Source organism: Equus przewalskii, chromosome 10 (genome assembly GCF_037783145.1).
Source record: "Equus przewalskii isolate Varuska chromosome 10, EquPr2, whole genome shotgun sequence".
NCBI lineage: Eukaryota > Metazoa > Chordata > Mammalia > Perissodactyla > Equidae > Equus > Equus przewalskii.
The window spans coordinates 14,051,104-14,070,406 of record NC_091840.1 but is presented as its reverse complement, the minus strand read 5'-3'; the positions used below and the strand labels follow the sequence as shown (position 1 = coordinate 14,070,406).

General features: G+C 37.1%; 1 protein-coding gene across 34 annotated transcripts in view; it reads left to right on the top strand.

Moving 5' to 3' along the window:
* HELZ (helicase with zinc finger) overlaps positions 1-19,303 on the top strand; it is a 177,060-nt gene that overhangs the window by 134,342 nt on the left and 23,415 nt on the right. For 20 of the 34 annotated variants that reach the window (XM_070560214.1, XM_070560215.1, XM_070560207.1 and 17 more), the window contains 5 exons: positions 1,904-1,983; positions 3,386-3,454; positions 5,935-6,505; positions 6,911-7,151; positions 8,492-9,008. In XM_070560214.1, the coding sequence (XP_070416315.1) occupies positions 1,904-1,983; positions 3,386-3,454; positions 5,935-6,505; positions 6,911-7,151; positions 8,492-9,008 (1,478 nt within the window). The remainder of the gene's footprint in view (positions 1-1,903; positions 1,984-3,385; positions 3,455-5,934; positions 6,506-6,910; positions 7,152-8,491; positions 9,009-19,303) is intronic. The other 14 variants (XM_070560226.1, XM_070560230.1, XM_070560227.1 and 11 more) reach the window with 1 other exon arrangement.

The following is a 19,303-nucleotide window of genomic DNA, read 5'->3' as shown; positions in this document are numbered from 1 at the left end:
CTGGCCCTTATGATATTGTTATCATGCATTTTACTTTTACATATGTTATGTCCCCAAAATATTGTTAGTATTTTTGTTTAAATGGCCAAATGTCTTTCTAAGAGTTTTAAATAATAAGAAAAATAATCTTTTGTATCTGTCCATGTAGTTAGCATTTCTGGTATTCTTTCTTTCTTTTTGCGTATTCTTGTTTCCATCTGATATAATTTTCCTTCTGTCTGAAGGACTTCTTTTAATATTCCTTGTAGAATATTAGAAGTCTGCTGGTGATGGATTCTTTTAGCATTTGTATGTCTGAAAATGTCTTTATTTCATCTTCATTTTTGAAAGATAGATTTGCAGAGTATAGAATTCTTAGTTGATAGTTTTTATCCTTTAGTACTGTAGTGATGTTGCTCTTCTGTTTTCTTGCTTGTATTGTTTCCAGTGAGAAGTCTGATGTCATCCTTGTCTTTGTTTTCCTGTATATAACGTCTTTTTTTTCTCTGACTGCTTTTTAAAGTTTCTTTTTATACTGGTTTTAGTAATTTGATTATGATATTCTTGGTGTAGCTTTCTTCATGCTTCTTGTCTTTGAGTTTTGATGAGCTTCTTAGATTTGTGGGTTTACAGTTTTCATCAAGTTTGGAAATTTTTGACCTTCTTTTCTTCAGATATTTTTTCTGTCTTCCTCCTCCTCTCTTCTTCAGGAATTCATATTACCCATATATAAGGTTGCTTAAAGTTTCCCCACAGTTCAGGGATGCTCTTTTCATTTTATTTTTTAATTCCTTTTTCTTTTTGTGTTCGTTTTGTGTAGTTTCTATTTCTGTGCTTTCAAGTTCACTAAGTTTTTGTTCTGCAGTGTCTGATCTGCTGCTAATTCCATCCAGTGTGTTTTTCATCTCGGACATTGTGGTTTTCATTTCCTGAAGTTTAGTAGTAAGGCTATTTTTACATGATAATTCATTTTGTGAAGTTCTAGTGGCATTCTTAAAAAAGTGTTTTCCAGGGCCAGCCCCATGGCTGAGTGGTTAAGTTCGCATGCTCCACTTTGGTGGCCCAGGGTTTCACCAGTTCAGATCCTGGGCGTGGACATGGCACCGTTCATCAAGTCATGCTGAGGCAGCGTCCCACATAGCACAACCAAAGGGACCTGCAACTAGAATCTACAACTAGGTACTGGAGGACTTTGGGGAGAAGAAGAAGAAGAAGAAAAAGAAGATTGGCAAAAGATGTGTTAGCTCAGATGCCAATCTTTAAAAAAAAAACAAAAACTGTTTTCCAACAAGAACCCAAATCAAGGATTCTTTCAAGGAATTTAAAATATCCAGCAATTAATTCTTATAGATTAAAAGCCTTTCGCATGCATGAAATAGCATTATTTAAGTCTATTATAATTGTGATTTTTTAACTTAATTTTGATTTCTCTAATATCATCCACTTATATTTAGTTTGATATCTATTACTATAAACAGTATATGTTTCCTTCAGAATATCTTTATTTAGTTTAGATTGCTTTACTTAATTGGATTGACACATTATTTGGGTTTATGCTTAAGTGCATTTGTAAATGGCCAAAGCATTGAGCTCAGGTGTCAATCTTTAAAAAAAAGAAAAGAAAATGAGACTGTAAATTCCTGGAGATTGGGCAGTTATCTTTGGAATTATTTGATGTCTGGAATTGTTCCCTTATTAAGCTTTTGCCCTGTCAATGAGGTTTGCTTTATTTATAAATTTTCTTTCTTACAGAGAAACTGCAACTCTGAAAATTCTAGGAACAAAACCCCAGCAGTAATATAAATCAATAGTAATGGGTGAAAAATGTTTAAAATATTCTACTTCTTTGTCTAATATTGGTTAGTCACTGGAAATGTAACATACACTGGAGACAATTTATAAGAATTTTTAAATATTTTCTTAGGTAAAAGTGATACAAATAATCCTGGACCGGAAATTAGTAAGATTCGAACACCAGAGAAAAAGCCTACAGAATCAAAACAGGTATGCTGCTTATATTTAGTGAATGCATTGTTCCAATGAAGTTAATCTGATTGATCATCTTGGAATCTTGATGTTTTTAAAGAAAAGTATTTACCTTTTTGTGTATATCACTTATCAGTAGACTTTTTCAGAAAAGTATACTCAAATTGTGTTCCTCAATAATAGATGTGACTTTAGAGACTTTCCATGATAAAGTAGTACATGAGACACAGCTGTAGATGTGTCGTTGAAAATTAGAATGGGAAGAGCTGTTATATTGAAGAAGGTAGAATTAACTTCCTCAGTTCCCTCACCTTATTCTCTCATCACACACGCACTGTATAAATCCTTAACTCTTTATCTATTCATTCATCTACTCTCTCTGCTTCTGTGTTTGTGAACCAGTTAGGGGAAATCAAATCATTGGTTGAATTAGTGCCACTGGGAAATTCAGGTTTTCTAACCTCAGGGAAAACCTGTGGGGCTCCCCTGCATGTCTTTTACATGTACCTATCTCCTTTTGCCCATTAAGATTAATCTCTCCTCTTCTGGTCACCTCACAGACTTTGTCCCTTCTCCTCATTTATCTTTAGATTCTTTGTAGCTATTAATTCTTCCTTCTCAGACTATAAGTAAATTGATTGATAGACTGTATTATTTTTGTCTTTGTTTTTGTGAGGAAGATTGTCTCTGAACTAACATCCTTGCCAGTCTTCCTCTATTTTGTATATGGGACGCCACCACAGGGTGGCTTGATGAGTGGTGTGTAGGTCCATACTTGGGATCTTAACCCATGAACCCTGGGTGGCTAAAGCAGAGTGTGTGAACTTAACCACTATGCCGCCAGGCCAGCCCTTGACTGTTTTTTAAAAAGACACTTTCTTTGACCTTTGTCTCCTTTATAGCTACTGCTTAATTTCTCCTTTCCAGCTCATCTCTTATTTACCCCTTAACCAACACAGTCTAGTATTAGACCTCAACATTTCACTGAAACTAGTCAGCTCCAAGGGACCAAATACTATGCACACGTTTTAGTTGCAGTCTCACTTGACTTTGCTTTGGTGTTTGGCACTATCTTCTGCTTCTTTCTTCTTGGCCATCTTGTTTTTCTGTCACACATTTCTACTTTTCACAACTCTCTTTAACATGACCTTCTGTCTCTTTTATAAGTTCCTGTTCACCCATTTCCTATCCGTCTGTAGTCCCTACGTTGGGATTTCCCAGGGTTCTGTCATTGTCCTGTAGCTGTCTTTGCATTCTATTGTTTCTTACTTTAAACTAGTCCAATCCGTGATTTTAAATGCCCTCTCCATGATAATGACTTCCAAATTTGTATGTGCAACCTCAGCCTTGCTTTAAGTAACTGTTCTCTATATTCAGTTACTTATGTCCTATAAGTAGCACTGATTCACACTTTTTACAGCTGGAAGGACTGAGTACCCACTGGAGAAGCTGCGGTGAAATGAGGCAGCCCAAGGAACTTCTTGATAGAGTAAGAGGGGAGCTGCAGTGAAAGTAGAAGTCCTGTATGTTTGGGAAGGGGTGCAGCGGGAGAACAAATGGCCCGTCACGATGGGGCAGCAACAACAGCAGCAGCTGTAGGTAGAGGCAGCACAGGCCAAAACCCGCTGCAGGAGACTCAAGTGCTATCAGAACAACTGAAGCTGAGAGGGCTAAGTGTCTCTCAGGTCCTTGTTTTTAAACTTCTATTATGATCTTTCCCAGTCAGGGGGCGAGGCAGCCTGATAGACATGTTTCATTTTCTTTCCCACTCTGATGCTTTGTCCTGGGGCCCTGGGCGAAAAAAAATTCTAGCTTTCCTTGACTCTACATCAGTGTTGTGAGGAAAGTCATAGAGGATAATCTAATTCCGATGATAGTAGACTCAAACTCCTTCAGACCTTACCATCCTCTATTCTGCTTGGCCCACTGTAGTATCATGGAGTAGCACAGTCTTGATCTAAATTTCTATGACACTGGCCTGGTTTCCTGTCCATGTCAGAGTCAGAAATGAAGGAGGCAATTAAAACAGCAGTTTATCCACAAACGACCTTGACATCTAATCATGGTCTCCCTAATGTGATCAGAGTGTGCATATCAACAGTGTCTTCTGGAAAAAAGTATACCCTAGCTGAGTGTAGCTTTAGTCATTCAAAAGACGAAGACTTATGGGGGAAATAATTTATTTATAAAGAACTTTAATCAGGTTCTGAGATATTTGAAGAGCAGGCATTGCAGCTGCTTGGCAAGACTGGGACAGAGTTGTCATCTTCCTCATTTCATTTTCTAGACAATCTTTTTACACTTAGTAGTCTTAAGGACCTTATTGACTAAATTTAATGGCAGTCCATTTGAGCTAGTGATTAGAGTTGAGAATACATTTGGGGCATGATTGGCGTATTGCAACCATTTGTTGCAATAGCTCTATTGCCGAGTGTACCCCAACTTCAGTTTAGGAACAAGCTATTGTTCTTTGTTCTTGGGAGTGATCAGTTCCATGTATAACTTGAGAGCCTTTGGTGGCAAGTAGTCTGCACTCCTCAGTGACCATTTCAACTTTGAAACTAATAAGGAGATAGAAATACCAAAGCAGCTCATTGAATGTTTTGACAGAAATGGAAAAGAAAAATGGCCTCTTTCAACCTTATGTTTCATTTTTCATATTGTCACCACTTATGATCAAACTTGCATTTGGAAGGATGACGGCACTCCCTAGTTTACACGCCTTGAGTAGCTTGCCACAGTTTACAGAATTAAAAACATGTTTATACTCAGTATTGAATCATTCAGAGTCTTGCATAATTGGGCTCTTGCAGTTTCATCTGATGTCAAGAAGGGGAAAACTAACATATACACAAGTGAAGTTATACCTCTATGTGCACAAAACTTCTCATGCTCCTCAAATTTGCCATACTTTTTCTCCTCTCTCCATCTTTGTATAAGCTCTTACCTTTACCTAGAATGTCCTTCCCTCACTGGAAAATTCCAGCTCTTTTTGTGAATGCCATAGCCTCTGCCGCCTTTAATTTTCACAGGCACGAGAATCTCACACCACATCCTCTTACAGCGCCTCTCATTTTGCGTTTACACGTTGGTGTCCTCTACTGGAGTCTAAGCTAGAGCTTAGCAAACTTTTTCTGCAAAAGGCCAGATAGGAAATCTTCAGGCTTTGTGGGCCATATGGTTTCTGTTGCAGCCACTCAGCTCTGCCACTGTAGTGAGAAAGCAGCAATAGACAAAACGTAAACCAACAAGTGTGGCTGTGTTCCAGTAAGACTTTATCTACAAAAATCTAGTGGGCTGGAAATGGCCTGGGGCCCACAGTTTGCCAGTCCCTACTGTGGGCTCTTAAGGGTACAGACTAGGTCTTCTTATTGCTTTTTTAATCTCTAGCCCTTGGTAGGCTCTCAATAAACGTTTGTTGAAGGAATAAATGTCAATACCTAATGGCAAAAATTGACCACCAACTGGTTATACAGAGATGATACAGTACTTATTATATTTGTTCACTTCAAAGTTGTTTAAATTGAGACAGGTTTTTGGGGTTTTTTAAAATTAATATAGATATGTTTGAGGAAAGAGATGTATAAAAACCATAAAATCAGAAGGAAAGAACACATTTTAATGATTTATATCAGAAGGAAATAAATGATTATCTTTCCAAGGAAGAGAGTGTGAAATTAAAAATAATGTTTTTAAAGGAATTAAAGTAGATATGCTAATAAAATGGCAGTATCTCTTTTTATGACTCAAATTTAATATGCTGTTTTTTCTTGTTTCATCTTTTCTAATTTAAAAAAATAGTTATTCCCTTATTTGGTTGTCAGAAAGTGATTGATCGGGCACCCAGCACTCTTGCTATTACTGTTAAGAATGTATCATATCCCTTAGATATGCCAGGGGTGGGAAAAGGTGGAGAGCCATGGGACTCAGATCATCCACAGTTTAAAAAGTCTTCTTATTTTTTTCTAGATTGATTTGGAATCGAATCTACAGAACAGAAGTCCTGAATCACGTCCTGGTGTTGTTTATCCCAATACCAAATTTCATCGCAAAGATAATCTCAACCCAAGACATATAAATCTTCCTCTTCCTGCTCCCCATGCACAGTATGCAATCCCTAGTCGTCATTTTCATCCCCTTCCCCAGCTACCAAGACCACCGTTTCCAATTCCGCAGCAACACGCCTTGTTAAATCAGCAGCAGAATAATTTGCCTGAACATCCAAATCAAATGCCACCCCAACCAAATCAGGTAGTCCAGCAGCAGAATCCGTTGAATCAGCTGACTCAGCAGCCACCTCCTCAACTTTCTCCTGCCTATCAGGCGGGCCCCAGCAGCGCTTTTTTCAGTAATGCAGTTTCTCATCGACCGCAGTCCCCTCATGCAGAGGCTGTGATGCCTGAGCAGCAGCCCCCTCCCATGCTGCAGGAAGGCCACAGTCCTCTACGAGCCGTTGCGCAGCCCGGCCCCGTTCTTCCTTCACATCTGAATAACTTCACTGATGAGAATCCCCCAGGACTGCCTATAGGGGAGGCTTTAGGTAAGTTCTCCTGTCACTGCTAAGTGCAACAAATTCAGAGATTATTTACTTAAAATGATGTACTATGCAATATTAATTTGGGTCAGGATTGATTCATCTCTTTAAATAATGCCAATGAAAATCAATCACATAGTGTAATAATCAGAATCTAGTTCCAAATGCTATGTAATATTAGGTATCCAGTCGATGCCAGGTTACATCATTATGTAGGTAAGGAAAAATCATCATCATCATTACCATAACTTTAGTTACTGGCAAATTTAGAAAACATTTGCTTTCTCCAAAACCCAAATTGTAGCCATGTCTTGGTCTTTGTGGAGAAAGTCTGCTTGTAAAACCTCTTGAAAAATTGACTTGAAACCCCAAATGCATGAGAACTTAAACTTTTCACAAATGTTTTTGTAGATCGTCTGCATGGGAGTGTAGCTCTGGAAACATTACGGCAGCAGCAAGTGCGGTTACAGCAGTGGAACGAGCATCATGCCTATCTCAGTCAGGGCACTATTCCCTACCCACACCATCACCATCCTCATCCTCACCTCCAGCATCTTCCTCAGCCGCCCATTGGATTACATCAGCCACCAGTGAGGGCAGACTGGAAGCTCCCCAGCAGTGCTGAAGATGAAGCAGAAACCACAGACTCAAGGTATTTCAGCAGACTAAAAATGGCTTCTGAAACATGACCCCCCACACACTATTTTCTTTGTTGAATTGAATGTTGTCCTTTTAGCCTCAAGTTGGAATAGTCTCCCAAAGAAATTGGATGCTGGCTTTCTGGGAACATGCTATACGCTTCTATTGAATGACTCTAAAATATAGAGAATCCATTTAGACGTAACTCTTGTGCAAGTCTAGGCATGGACAATCTGCTGTGGACTGTAAATTAAGGCCCCTGGCTTTGTGGACTCTTCAAAAGGGGAAATGTACCATCATACTCAGTAGTGGTTTTTTTTCACAGTCGGGAGTGATACAAAGAATGAATAAGGAGAGAAGTAAATTAGTGGTTAAAAGTTAAAAATTATAAATTTGTCATTGATTTTTTTTTTCCTGGTAGCACAGAATCCTACTTTTTTTTTTTTTTTAAAGATTGGCACCTGCGCTAACAACTGTTTCCAATCTTTTCTCTTTTTTTCTGCTTTTTCTCCCAAATCTCCCCAGTACATAGTAGTATATTTTAGTTGTGGGTCCTTCTAGTTGTGGCATGTGGGACGCCACCTCAGCATGGCCTGATGAGTGGTGCCACTTCCGCTCCCAGGATCCGAACCAGCAAAACCCTGGGCCACCGCAGCGGAGCATGCAAACTTAACCACTCAGCCACAGGGCTGGCCTCTACCTTCTTTTAGTTACAGATATTTATGAGTATTTAGTCCTGACTCTAAACTTGTTTTTATGGCCAGTGTCATGTGAATGCAGTGAAGTGTTTCCTAATCCCTTCTGAATAAGGTCCATCATCACGGTGACCTTTTATAACTGCCAGTTATCAAAGGCATGTGGAAACAAGGACAGTTGTTTTTAATACAAAGGGAAAAAAAAGAAGTCAGGTACTTGGGCCTATTTAATGTTTTCAATTCGGTATCTATTTTTTTTTTTTTTTTTTTTTAAGATTTTTTATTATTTCCTTTTTCTCCCCAAAGCCCCCCGGTACATAGTTGTACATTCTTCGTTGTGGGTTCTTCTAGTTGTGGTATGTGGGACGCTGCCTCAGCGTGGTCTGATGAGCAGTGCCATGTCCGCGCCCAGGATTCGAACCAACGAAACACTGGGCCGCCTGCAGTGGAGCGCGCGAACCCAACCACTCGGCCACGGGGCCAGCCCCTCAATTCGGTATCTATTGAGTGTTAATGCTTACTTTTGAGATTAATGTTAGTTCTAAATTAAGTATTATGATTTTGTTTGTAAAAATTACACATGTAGTTGACTAAGCTCTCCTTAAGGTAATGGAGCTTTTCTTTTATTTTCTTCTCATATTTTATCATCTTTATGTAGGTTTCAAGATTTAATCAGAGAACTGTCTAATCGTGATCAAAGTGAAACACGGGAACTAGCTGAAATGCCACCACCTCAATCAAGACTTTTGCAATATAGACAAATTCAAACTAGGAGCCCACCAGCAGTCCCATCTCCCCCATCCAGTACAGACCACAGTAGCCACTTTTCTAACTTTAATGACAACAGCAGAGACGTTGAAGTAGCCAACAACCCAGCATTTCCTCAGCGCCTACCGCCCCAGATGTTCAGCTCACCTTTCTCATTGCCATCTGAACACCTTGCCCCTCCTCCCTTGAAATACCTGGCACCTGATGGAGCATGGACTTTTGCTAACTTACAACAGAATCACCTAATGGGGCCAGGTTTTCCCTACGGCCTACCTCCATTGCCTCACAGGCCACCGCAAAGCCCTTTTGTACAAATGCAGAATCATCAACATGCTGTTGGTCAAGAGCCATTTCACCCATTGTCATCTCGAACAGTATCGTCTTCTTCGCTCCCTAGCTTAGAAGAGGTAAATATCTTTCTTTTCCTTTTTTCCTTTTGGGATTAATTGATTGTGAAAAATATCAGTGTTTACTGATTTGATAATAATAGTGGACAGACCTTATTGATTTAATAGTCTTTTAAAGAGAATCTTTTCTTGGAACTTATTTTAATTTCCACCCTCTTATTATGGTATTTTAGACTTTGCAGAATGGTCATTATTGTTGAGTCTTTTCCTGCTGTTTTGGAACATTTAACATCTGCCTGACTTGAGGAAGCTGTTCATTCAAGCAGCTTAGTCCTGTCTAGTCTGGGGACATGGTTTTTAGTGATTCATCTCTTTACTTTAAGTTACATTGGTTGATTACAAATTTGTTAATTAGAGCTTTCCAGAGATTCTGGCTTTCTCAGCCGGTTGCCAGTTCCAAGTGCTGTGCTCTCTCTTCTGTGGCTCGTCCTGCTGCTTTCTTAGACCGAGCAGTTGGTACACAGTGATACTCTGATCCCCAGATGTCAGAAATTTGCAGGTGTTTGACATAGAATTGACTCTGCTAAACTAAGCATTTTAAGGTAAACGGAATTTTTATCTTAAAATACTTAGTTATTTCCCAAGAGCATCTTTTTGGACCTTCATTGATATGAAACTCTAGTAGTTCCAAGTTATAAACCTTGTAAAACATCGTCATTTGGTGCAGACTATAAAAATGTCACCTAGCTGTTCCCATTGAGCTTGCAGTGATGAAAGATAAGAATGTGTAGAGCTGGTTTGGTTGTTATCAGTCAGAGACATCTTGAAACAGGATAAACGTTTCCAATTTTGATATTTTTTTTGACATTAGTTTCATTTTGGCAGTTCTGGAACGGTTTCTAAGGCTTTAGAAATAATTCACGTGTTTTGCAAATTTTCTGCTATAGATGTGATTAAAAAGTTAAGTTTCCTAGGGAAAAGTCTGTATCTTATTTGTAGGGTTTTGGAGGTAATTTGTTCAAATTGTTCCAGAATTCACTAGTTGGCTCATCCTGCATAATAACTATCATTAAAACAACTTAATTGCTGTCTTGTTCCTAATGTAAACTGTAAGCATAAGATGAATTGATATCTATAAATATGTCTTGTGAAGACCTAGAAATTTGGAACCATACTTCACGAAGATTAGATGCATATCTGACATTATTTCAAATTATGATGGAATGGCTTTACAATTTAGCAGTAATGTAATTTTCAGTTAAGCAACAGTTTATGTATCTACCTACCTATTTATTTGTGATAAATTCATTTAACAAAAAATGTACCATTTTAGCTATTTTAAGGTGTACGATTTAGTGGATTTTAGTGTATTCACAATATTGTGCAGCAATCACCGCTACCTAATTCCAGAACATTTTCATCACCCTAAAAGAAACCCTGTAACCATTAAGCAGTTACTCCCCCTACCCCCAGTTTCTAGCAACTATGAATCTACTTTCTGTCTCTGTGGAGACATTTCATGTAAATGGAATCATACATGTGGCCTTTTGTTCCTGGCTTCTTTCATTTAGCATGCAATTTTCTCAGCTTACCTACTTTGTAGCAGTACTGGCACTTCATTCCTTTTTATGGCTGAATAATATTCCACTGTATGGACGTGCCCCAATTTGTTTATCTTTTAATCAATTGATGGACATTTAGGTTGTTTCCATTTGTTCACTATTAGGAATAATGCTGCCGTGAACATTCATGAGCAATTTATTGTGTGAAAGTATATTTTCTGTTCTCTTGGGTATGCACTTAGAATTCCTGCATTGTATGGTAACTCTGTTTAACTTTTTGAGGAGCTGTCAAACTGTTTTTCACAGTGCCTTGCACCATTTTACATTCCCACAAGCAGTATGCGAGGGTTCTAATTTCTCCTTTTTTTAAAATTATAGCCATCATAGTGGGTGTGAAGTGGTAGCTCATTGTGGTTTTGATTTGCATTTCCCTAATGACTAATGATGTTGAGCATCTTTTCATGAGCTTATTGGCTAGTTTGTATATCTTCTTTGGAGAAATGTGCTTTCAAATCCTTTGCCCATTTTAAAAAATGGTTATCTTTTTGTTGTGGAGCCATAAGAGTTTTAAAATTTATTCTGGACACTAGATTATTATCATATATATGATTTCCAGTATTTTCTCCTATTCTGTGGGTTCTTTTTACCTTCTGATCGTATCTTTTGATGCACAAAAGTTTTTAATTTGGATAAAGTCCAATTTATCTGTCTTTTCTTTGGTTACTGTGCTTTTGGTGTTATATCTAAGAAACTGTTGCCTAATCCAAGGTCACGGAGATTTATATCTACCTTTCCTAGTCTTATAGTTTTAGTTCTTACTTTAGTTCTTTGATCCATTTTGAATTTTTGTGTATTATATGAGGTGGTTGTCAAATTCATTATTTTGCATGTGGTTATCCAGTTTTCTCAGTACTATTTGTTGAAAAGACTATTATTTCTCCATTAAATGGTCTTGGCAACCTTGTCAAAAATCAATTGACAATACATATGGGTTTACTTCTGGACTCTTAATTCTGTTCATTGATCTATGTCCTTATGCCCTACCACACTGTCTTGTATACTCTAGCTTCATAGTGAGTTTTGTATTTGGAAGTATGAGTCTTTGTACTTTGTTCTTCTTTTTCAAGACTGTTTTGGCTATTCTGGGTCCCTTGAATTTCCCTATGAAATTTAGGATTTGTTTGTCAATTTCTGCAAAGAAAGCCAGTTGGGATTTTAAAAGAGATTGCTTTAAATCTGCAGCTTAATTTGGGGAGTATGGCCATCTTAACAATATTAAGTCTTCTGGTGCCTGAACATGGGATGTCTTCCCATTTCTTTAGGTCTTTTGAAATTTCTTTCAACAATATTTTGTAATTTTCTAAGTGTAAGTCTTAGACTTCTTTTGTTAAATTTATTTTGAAGTATTTTATTCTTTTTTGTGGTTTTGTAAAGAGAATTGTTTTCTTAATTTCATTTGTGGATTACTCATTATTGTTTAGAGATACAATTGATTATATATTGATTGTATATCTGCAAACTTGCTGAACTCTTTATTAGCTCTAATAGATTTTTTGTGGATACCTTAGGATTTTTTATATAGGAGACAATGTCATCTGCAAATACAGTTTTGTTCTTCCTTTCCAATCTGAATGCCTTTTATTTTTTTTTTTCTTGCCTAATCACCCTAGCCAGAATCTCCACTATAATGTTTAGAGTACATTTTGGCAAAATTAGAGAAAAGCAAGTATGTCTAGGGTGAGTTTTCCAAATTTCCTTTTGTTATTGAGTCCTATTCATTCCATTGTGGTTGGAGAACATACTTTGTATAATTTTAATCTTTTAAATTTATTGAGACTTGTTTTGTGGCCTAACATACGGTCTATCCTGGAGAATGTTTCAGGTGCACTGGAGAAGAATGCATATTTTGCTCTTGTTGGGTGGAGTGATCTATAGATATGTTAGGTCTATTTGGTTTATATTGTTGTTCAAGTTTTCGATTTCCTTTGGAGCTTTTGTCTAGGTTTTGTATCCTTTATTGAAAGTAGGATATTGAAGTCTCAAGCTATTATTGTTGAATTACCTATTTCTCCTTTCAATTCTGTCAGTTTATGCTTCATGTATTTTGGGGCTGTGTCAGTAAGTTTACATATATTTATAATTGTTATATCTTCTTGATGGATTGACTCTTTTTTTCTTTTTTTTCTTTTTTTTTGCTGAGGAAGATTAGCCCTGAGCTAACATCTGTGCCAATCATTCTCTTCTTTATATGTGGGTCACTGCCACAGCATGGCTGATGAGTGGTGTAGGTCCGTGCCTGGGATCCAAACTTGTGAACTCGGGCCACCAAAGTGGAGCGTGCTGAAGTCAATGATCACACCATAGGGCCGGCCCCTGGATTGAGCTTTTTTTATCATTATATAATGTCCTTTCTCTCTCATAACAGTTTTTGTCTTCAAATGTTTCCTCTGATATTGTCTAGCCACATCAGCTCTCTTTTGGTTACAGTTTGCATGGAATGTCTTTTCTCATCCTTTGGCCTTTTGATTTAGTTGTCATTTATTTGTTTAGTGTCTTTTCTGAACTAATTTTTTCCAAAACTTTTAATTTTAATTTTTAAATTCTGAACAAATATTTTTAAATCTATATTTGTCATGTGTGGCCTCTGAAGTCTTTATCCGTTAGCTTAATAGTCAACTAGTCATTGCACAAATTTTCTTAAATGCTGAGAACCAAAAACATCATCCAGTTTTTCCAGAGGCACCTGTGTTTGAACACACTTCCATACTCAGCCAGACAGTTCACATCTCTGCTTTAGCCTTAACTTCTGCTTCTGCAGAGCCTCCATATCAGCCAGAGCTCAGAACTTTTCAGATCTTTCCTGAGAATGTGCACAGCATGGATGGGTCTTCTAGATTCCCAGGAATATGGCAGAGCTAGTCAAATCCCCTCATCCCTGAAACATCTCACTCCTAGGCCTTTCCTCTAAAGCTTTTGGTTTGGTCCAGCTGATATCCATTGCCTCAAGCAGTATCAAACATTTGCCGTAAATGTTTTCAATAAGGCCCCTTTAGCACTGGTTGAATTCTGAATTAGACAAGACAAGGCAAGTGTTTATTTTTATTTTATTTAATTTTTTTTTGACCCAGCCTTCCAGATTGCCATCAGACAGGTCAAAACAAATAATCAGAATTCTTTGAGAATGAGGCCCATTCTGCTTCCTCTAGTACTGATGCCAGAAATGCAGAGTCTTATTGTCAAGCCTACCAACGGAGCTGGAGAGCAGGGGCATAGCACTAGAGTAGGTTCAGATACCAGAGCTCATTATTCTTACTGAAATTCCCTGATTTTTCTTGATTAAGTGCTCCCCTAGTTGCTGCCAGCTTTAGTTTCTCCAATTCCAAGAAAGTTGATTGTGACAGTTTTTTCATTGCTTTTATGGAGGGATGGACTTTGGAGTTCCTTATTCCACCATTTTTACTGATGACACTTGTGATGTTTTGATTTAATCTGCCAAATGAATTCGTAAGATGTGGGGGAAAACAGCATGCCCAAATTTTTGTAAGGGTTTATAAAGTTTTGTACTTTACTAAATAATACTGAATACTGTACTTAATCATTGATCTATTTAAATGTTCCTTAGTTTTGAAATTTAAGTTCTTTGTACCCTTGAGTTCTTAACATTTGCTATTACTGTTTAGGTATGAGTGTGTGAATAAGTACCTTCAATTGTCAATGGGTTCTTAGAGTGAAATTACTTTTGCAAAAACATTTGGTCACCTTTATTTTGATGCATGAGATTCACAAATGATGAGTAACTTGCAAAACTGAAAAAATACCTTGACAAGGAAAATATTATTCTTACCACATTGCACATTTTGATGTTTTCAGTGCATTAGGATAACATTTGTGTATTATATTGTACAAAATGGTTTTGCATGAATCATCTCAGAATGAATGGTTTATGTGCTTGCTGTTTATTTCCGACCTTTTAAAATAATTTCTTTAGCGTTAACAATACAGAAAAATGTCTTATTTCCCTCCCTACTGTGAATTATTTTATTGTTAGAAACCTTGGTAGATTAATCTTTTGTGGGATAAAAATGTTTAGATGTTAGCTTAACAGTTAACTTGAACAGAGATGGTTTTCATATTGTGTTTCCTTAGTTCTTTCTTTTTCATAATATTTTTGACTTTCTTTTGACAAATGAAGTACATGGAAAATGTAGCAGTTAGAGAAATTATTTCTAGTTTCATTATACAGAGATAGCTACTGTAACATCTAGCTTTTCATAGCGTTCACAGATATGAAAGAGTGACTGATTAATGGAAGGGGATTACTTGTTGGGGAGACTTGAAACAATTTTTTCCTAATTGTTGTGCTCAGCTGTATCACCCCATTGAACCTTTCCTTCCACCAGGTTGAGGCACCCTCAAGGGGACCTTGATTCTATAACATTTACAATTTTTAGAGTATCTCATTTAGATGCTCAAGGCTTGACTACGGATTTTCCTTACCTCCCTCAAATGCAGCAGAATTCCCGGCCCTCAGCTGCTTGGATGGGGCTGGGGCGCTGTGTCTGGCAGTAGTCCCGGCACCCTGTCCCACTTCTAGTTCTCTACTGGTGTGATGAGATAAGGAGAACAAAGAGCAAAGATGCCGTCCTTACCTGGGCCACATTACAGACCATTCCTGATTGGAAATAGATTGATAAATTGCTCCAATTTGATTTCAAATTTCAGTTTAAGCTTGGGGTTATGGTTTAATTTTTCTCCAGATATTTAGCAGTTGTCTTCATACTCTTTATTAAGTTATTGCATTCTCACTAGATAGAATGGTGGCTTTCTTATCAAATACTAAATTCTTTCTAATAGCACTGTATCATACTTGCATTTCAACTAACTGAAGTGGGGGTAGGGGGAGATGAAATGCAAAGAGGAACAGTGGAAGTTAATTCTTGGCTTCTGAGCTTCCAAGGATTCAGTTTCTAGTAATTTTGGCATGATTCAGGAGTTTTCAAGTGTAATTTTTATCTGTATGAGCTTTTTCACTTTGCGTGATAACTTTATAATCTAACCTCTGAGTAAGATAGAGTACTTCAGTATATCCTGAGATCTGTTTCTGGACTTTGTTTTTCTCCTCATCCATCCATATGTTTCTGTACCAGAATTATACACTGTTTTCATTTTCAAGGTTTTGCATTATTCTCATTTGATAGTGTAGTCTCCCCTATTACTTTTTTGTCCTTCCAGTTTCTGTGTATGTGTGTGTGGGGAGGCAAGGGGAGAGTATGAAGGTTATTCTCTGGTTTTTCTGCTAGAAGTTTAGAATACCTTTGTGAACTCTTTCCCTCCCCTCTCCCCAAAAATACCTTTCTTGAGTTTTTATTTGAATTACATCAAATATATAGCTTAAATTGGGGGAATTTTATCTTTGCAAATATTTTAAACCTGTCATTTAGGAACTGGTACAATCTTCAATATTTTGATTTTTTTTTCTTCCCTCCTTTTCTCCCTTCTTCTCTTCCTCCTTTCTTTGTTTTCTGAAGGTTCCTCTGTAAAATTCTGTAGCAACTTCATTTCCGGTTAAATTTGCTTTTAGGTTAATTTTTCCTTGTTTTTTCTTATGAAAGCAACTTTTTTCCCATTGTACTTTGCAGGCATTTTATCTTGAGAGACAAATCCTCCTCCTTCTTAAGTGGGTGTAGTTTTACTACGCCAAAAACTTTTCATTTAACGTGGAATCAGCAATGCTGACACTGTGCAGAGCAAAGCTTTTGCCATTTAAAACGTGCTTGCCATGAAATAGTTTGATTAAAAATGCTTAAGTAATAAGTGGAAAATTCTTTTTTAAAACGTCACTATAAGTCTCGGAATTTGTTTATGAAGTTGCATGTTTTTGTGTTGCAGTGGTGGTATTATTGTAATGGCCTTCCAATGAAAATGAAATGCTTGTAAGTCACTCATTTTGATCAGCTTTCAGTAAATCAACATTTACTTTACCATCTTAGAGATGACATGTATGCGTCTGTGATGTTTCTGCTTTGAAATATTTCTTATATGTTGGCTTTTGAACAACAACACTGTTGACCCATCTATCCATTTTCATTTTTTCCTTCAAACTACTCTAGTTTTGAAGTTACTTGATAGTTTTGATTTCAATACTGTTATCTAATCATCTACCCCCCACCCCCGCTCGTGTGCCAAGTTGCCTTCTGTGGAGCAAAGTATCGTACAAATGTCGTTGAAGGTGATGTTCTTAGCTGATTGACATATTCTGCCTATTCTGACTTTAGATGATGAAAGCTCGTGACTTACGTCATATAACCAGGTGATAATGTCGCTGTCTTCTCAGAAGTGTCTTCTCAGAGAGATTAATGGATGGTATCAAACCATCTAATGCACATAACAGAGACAGTGATCAACAAATTAATAAATTAGACCTCTATTCATGTTTAAATTATCAAAGCTAATCATTTAAATGAGATGTTCCATTTTAATTAAAGTTTCTTGCACCATAGTTAATGAGACTTGGAATTTCCACTAGAGCATTTAGCTCTTCCTTAGTGATTAGCTTTGATAGTACAATTATAAATAGAGCCCTAGTTAATTAAGTTGCTGGCCTTTCCCCCAGTTATTTATTTATACATTATACATGTGAAATAGCTTGCTAATCTCATACATTAGAGATAGACACACCTTATAAACCAGTGGTAAGCAAATTATGAATTTTTACTTAAACTGACAGCGATCTTTAACAACAGAAATTTATATATGAATTCAGTCATTTAGTTTTCCTTTCTTCCTTGAAATTTTAGCGTTATATTTTGATATTTAGAAAGAGATATCAACAGTAGCCTTAGAAAATAATGATCATATGTTTAGCAACATAATGATTTCACAGTTTAACATGAATATTTATAAACACATAAACATATTGGGAGTTGATACTGAATCCAGAAGTAAGAATCTCTGACAGAGTAGAATCGGCCTTTAAGCAATAAATAATGAAGTTACTTAAGACCCAAGGACTCTAAAATTAAACCTAAGTGTCAGTCATTGCTAGGGTTGCCATCTAGAAGTAGAGGAACATTCTGATTGGCATGAGATGTATGTGGAAGGAATAGTCTCTTCATGAAAAAACTGGGAACTGGGCAAAAGCAACAGAAGACAAAAAATGGTCAAGAACTAAGAAAAGAAGGGAAGAAAAATATAGTTCATATATTTAAACAGCCTAGGGACCCACAAGACTGAAGAGTAGGTGGAAATAGAAAGGGCATTTCTCTGTCAGAAATGTTTTTCTTTTGCAGGCAAGGGATCTTTCCCTAAAATGTTTATTTGGGAGCCCTTGTCTTTCAGGGTACTTCATAGGTAACCTTTCATAGTAACCTTTCAGGGTACTTTCAGGGTACTCCCTCTGTGGGAAAAAAATCTGAGAGTTTAAACTCATTACCCAGAATGCTTTTTATTGTAGTCACTTAGCATGCTCTATAGTTCTTTGAATTTAAATAACTTAAGTAGGCTCGTATGTGTCATAACAGTTGAATTATTTTAGCAGATACATCAAATTGTTGGTGATTGTCAAAGTTAGTGATTGATTATGTTTGGACATTTTAATAATAAAAAGTTAAAATACATTCTCATTGATAAAGACTTTGATTTATTGGAGACTTTAAAATAAAACTTAGAACTTTGCAACTAGTTGAGCCTTGAAGATCATCTATTGTAACTTCTTCCTTTTTTTTTTTTTTTTGGAGAGGAAGATTGGCCCTGAGCTAACATCTGTTGCTGATCTTTCTCTTTTTTTGCTTGAGTAGGATGATTAGCCCTGGGCTAACATCTGTGCCAATCCTCCTCTATTTTGTATATGAGTGGCCAGCACAGCATGGCTTGATGAGCAGTGTGCAGGTCTGAAGCTGAGATCTGAACCCACAAACCCCAGGGCGCCAAAGCAGAGCATGCAAACTTAACCACTGCGCCACTGGGCCAGCCCCCTAACTCCTCCTTTTTAAAGGAAACTGAGGCACCAAGATGTTAAAGGACTTGCACCTTAAACGGTTACTAATTAAAGTGGAGCTGAGGCTCCTGACTTGCAGTCCTCTGCTATTTCTGGAGCATCACACTGTTCTTCAGATCTTTATGCCATGAGTAAAGTTGACTCCTGGAAAACAAGAAATGATTGCAGTTACATGAAGCAGATGTGGGGGAAAGCCAAATTATGTTCTTGGGACCAAAGAATTAAATCTTCAGTTGTATAAAGTTTTCCTTTTTTGAAGTGGGGAGGGATGGTGGTGGAGAAAGCGGCAGATGGTTCATTTTAGAATTCTTGATTCTTAAAAGCCATCTGATTCTAGCTGCTAACTGTTTGCTCAAAAGATTAGAGATCTCAAATACCAGAAAATTAACTAGGAGGAATGTACTTCATTTCTCAATGCTCCTTAAAAATAAAACGAAAATTCCCCAGCATTATCTTGTTTTTTAAAGCTGAAAAATTTAGTTATGATAATTATGATTCTTCAGAGAAAACACAAATAGTTATGAGTTGAAGGTAAAGTTCCGTATAGTATTTTACTTCCTGCCCAAACTGACTTTCTCGTTGTAAGAGGTGTTGTGGTCTGTGACGGATAACTTGACTGTTTCGTATTCAAGAAGATTAAATAAGAGCCAGATAGATTTGAGGTAGCTCAGGATGTCACAGCAGTGACTCTGGGACATTTCTCTCTGAGATGTAATATGGCATTCCTTCCAGTGTCTCCACTATCACCATTTGTTTGGATCTAGGAAATTAATGTTGCTTAGTGGGAAATTATTTAC